Source organism: Setaria italica, chromosome V (assembly GCF_000263155.2).
Source record: "Setaria italica strain Yugu1 chromosome V, Setaria_italica_v2.0, whole genome shotgun sequence".
NCBI classification, from domain to species: domain Eukaryota; kingdom Viridiplantae; phylum Streptophyta; class Magnoliopsida; order Poales; family Poaceae; genus Setaria; species Setaria italica.
In genome coordinates, this window is record NC_028454.1 from 38,291,546 (window position 1) to 38,294,989 (window position 3,444).

Genomic DNA, 3,444 nt, shown 5'->3' on the forward strand with positions numbered 1-3,444 from the left:
TACTGAAATCGCTTTTGGCAAAACAAACCCTTCAGCCAAAGAGCCTTGCATGTCTAGAAGTTGGTGGAGTAGTTTTTCCACCGGTCGGTTAAGTCTTGTTGAGCTTAGGGTGCCTTTGGTTGGGCTTTCCAACCTGCTTTTGCTTTTGCAAAAGCTAAAAGCCAACCAAAGGACCTAAAAGCTCTACGTGCTTTTGCCCAAAAGCTACTTTTGCTCTAGTATAAAATCAAAAGCACCTTCCCCCCTGCTTTCAAGTGCTTTTGGGGTAAAAAATTACCCACCTGCCACTGATTATGAAAGTAACGATTCATTTTTTGCCCCCATCTATTTCTCCCATCACGTCTGTCCGCTCCTCCCGTCACCGACCCGTCGCCGCACCCCGCCGCCCGTCGCTGTCCGCCGGCCCACCATCCGCCGGCCCCGGACGCCGGTCCGCTTCCCGCCGACCCGGCGCCGCACCCCGCCGCCCGTCGCCACCGAACGCTGTCCGCCGGCCCGCCATCCGCTGTCCGTCGGCCCGCCATCCGCCGGCCCCGGACGCCGGTCCGCTTCCCGCCGACCCGGCGCCCCCGGCCGCCCGCCACACCCCCGTCCCCAGACGGCCGCCGCCTGACGACCCTGACCGCCGCCACCCGACGCCCGTCGCCCCAGGTTGCCGGCTGCTGGCCCGCCGTCCGCCATCCGCCGGCTCGCCGGCCGCCGCCCTCGGTCGCCGACCCACCTCCCGGCGCCCCTGGCCGCCCGCCACACCCCGCCCCCCGGATGGCCGCCGGCCCGATGCCCCCGGCCGCCCGCCACACCCCCACCCCAGGACGGCTGCCGCCCGATGACCCCGACCGCCGCCGCCCGCCGCCCGTCACCCCAGGTTGCCGGCTGCTGGCCAGCCGTCCGCCTTCCGTTGGTCGGCCGTCCACTGCCCTCGGTCGCTGGCCGCCTCCCGGTGCCCCGGCCGCCCACCACACCCCGCCCCCTAGACAGCCGCCGCTCGACGACCCCGCCGCCGCACCCCGCCGCCCATCGCCCCCGGTTGCTGGCCGCCGGCCAGCCGGCCGCCACTCCCTGCTCATCCATGTTGAAGGATGGCATCCTTGTATAGAACTTTTGATGGATATAATTTTATTTATGTGGACCAATCACTTTAATGGATGAAAAATATATAAAATTTATTTTGTTACGAGCAATTTGCATATAAACACACTCAGAGACCTTTAGGGGCATTACAGGTATTTCTTACACAACCTACAGTTTCACAGCTCCTCTAACCAAACGGTCCTCTGCTTTTCCCACAGCTGCTTTCTCACAGCTGCTTTTCCACAGCCCACAGCTCACAGCAGCTTTTCCAAAAGCCACAGCCCAACCAAACACACCCTTAGTAGCTCAGCCTTGCTTGTGGGACATCTTTCAGGTGATGTTGAAGCTCCTGAGTTTGCTGCTGTTGGCACTTAGCCTCCCCAGCTTCCTCCTAGGTGGACGGTCGAGTGGGATCCCTCCTTGGACAGCGTGGATAGGGACCAGTGATGTCAGGATCGGCCTCATCCGTGACATCCGACCTCGGCGCTAGCTCCCGCTGTTGTATCTTTCCGCTGCTTATGAACTCTGTAAAACTTTGAGGAATTTCGAACCTGAGTTGAAAAATTTATGTAATTGTCTAAGTTGGATGATCTGTTGTATTCTCTGAAACCACTCACCTTCGTGTGAGCTCTGCTAATCTGGTCCTGTAAAATGGTTCTATCGGATGAAATCCAACGGACTGCTGAGTTAACTTGGTTAAAGCATAAGACCGCATGTCAGGCAACTTATTGTTCTTTAGCTAAGCTAATCCGAGCGGTTCCACCACAGCTGGTACCAGAGCCAGGTTAGCAGGACAGAGAAGAAAATGGGTCCTAAACACCCTTTTCTAAAAGTAAAACTTGCAAGAAACGTGTTTGAAAAATCTCGTACGATCGTTAAGGATGACCTTAGTGCGAGAGGCCCTAGGGGAATTTTGGGGTTCTTTCAGGTGGCTACTACCTATTGGTTATTTTGCTAACTTCCAGCACTTCACCACGTGTATCATACGTGTGCCGAGTTCCGCATCACGAGTATGCGAGGGTTGATAGGGAGTTCTATTCAAAAGAACCTATCATCACAGTTGTTTTCGCCCACGTCTATCATACGTGCGCAGGTTCCATATGTTAACTCATGCGAAGGATGGTATGGTTCGATTCCAACGAACCTATCATCACGGTTGTTCGCCCACGTTTATGATACATGCGCATGATTCCGCATCACGAGTATGCGAAGGGTGATATGGTCCTATTCAAAGGTAACCTATTTCCACAGTTGTGATGCTGTCCATGCAGCATTAAACGCATGAGTGCCGTTTCTATAGTAAACGGTGATGAATGGGGACGCTTTCGTGAGTGCTGGCACGAAAGGTTCATGTGGTTGTGTTTTTCTGCAAGTACACTAACCGCGTTCGCATAAGGGAGACGATATTAGAAACCGACTAGATACTATAGGGAGTGACGTAATTGTTGCCTTGCCACTGGTGCCCAACCCCTGAGGGGGAGGACATTGCCGGTAGTCCATCTTCTGCTGGGTTCGCGCGAGCGGACCCGGTGGGTCTAGCCCCCGAGCCTACGGCCGACTGGGGAGTCTGTCGAAGGCTGAATTTTTTCCAAGGTCGCGAACTCTTGTGTCCCCACCAGTCGGTACGGGGCGATCCCTATTGAGGGTCGGGGCGTCCGTCTGTGCGTGTTCTCGACCGCGACTTGTGTCGTCGGTCATATTTCTGAGTCAGGATCTGGCGGCCCTAGCCTCTGAGCCCTGTTGGGCTTGGTATGGATCGGCCGAGTTTCATGCGTCACCCCATCCATGGTCTCCGCAACCAGAGGGGTTGAGTTGACGTCACTTGCCTCGATGGCTCGAGTGATGGGCTCGGTGAGCTCGTAACGGGCATGTCCGAGTGGAATCCGGGTCCGTTGTTCGCAACGGGGTCGGCATAGCCCTCGTGTGGCATTCTACTGCTCCTTAACCCGCCTCCTGGCAGATGCCCGACCCTTTCTATAGACCGACTCGGGTGGCCTGCTGGCCTCACTCGATGGAGATTCTATGGGCATGACTCGAGGTCAGGATCGAACGAGAAGTCAAGATGACCCTTTCCGCTTCTGAGCAGGTCAGGCGAGGTCCGCTGGGGCTCATCTGTTTTTCTTCCTGGCTCCGTTTGATGCGAGGAGCCCTCGAGCCCTTCGCGGACCGGCCTTCGAACCCCAGTCGGTCGCAGCTCATTTTGACTGAACCTCTATTGCTTTGTGACGCGATGCAAAGCAATGTAATGCAATGACTGCATGCATGAGATGAATGTATGAATGTACGAATGAATGTATGCATGCATGGAATGGATGAATGAATGAATGAAATGCAATGACCGTATGTATGAGATGAATGAATGTATGAATGAAT

At 55.7% G+C, this 3,444-nt stretch overlaps 1 protein-coding gene across 1 annotated transcript; it reads right to left on the reverse strand.

Annotated features, from left to right (window-relative positions):
- Positions 1-336: 336 nt before the first annotated feature.
- LOC105914425 (glycine-rich cell wall structural protein 1.0-like) lies at positions 337-1,086 on the reverse strand. Its single transcript, XM_012846045.1, has one exon. It carries the CDS (start codon positions 1,084-1,086, stop codon positions 337-339), a length of 750 nt encoding a protein of 249 aa, XP_012701499.1.
- Between the last annotated feature and the right edge of the window lie 2,358 nt (positions 1,087-3,444).

Bases quoted from the DNA above. Each gene is read 5' to 3' on its own strand.
- LOC105914425 (XM_012846045.1), bottom strand. From the start codon at position 1,086: ATGCCATCCTTCAACATGGATGAGCAGGGAGTGGCGGCCGGCTGGCCG.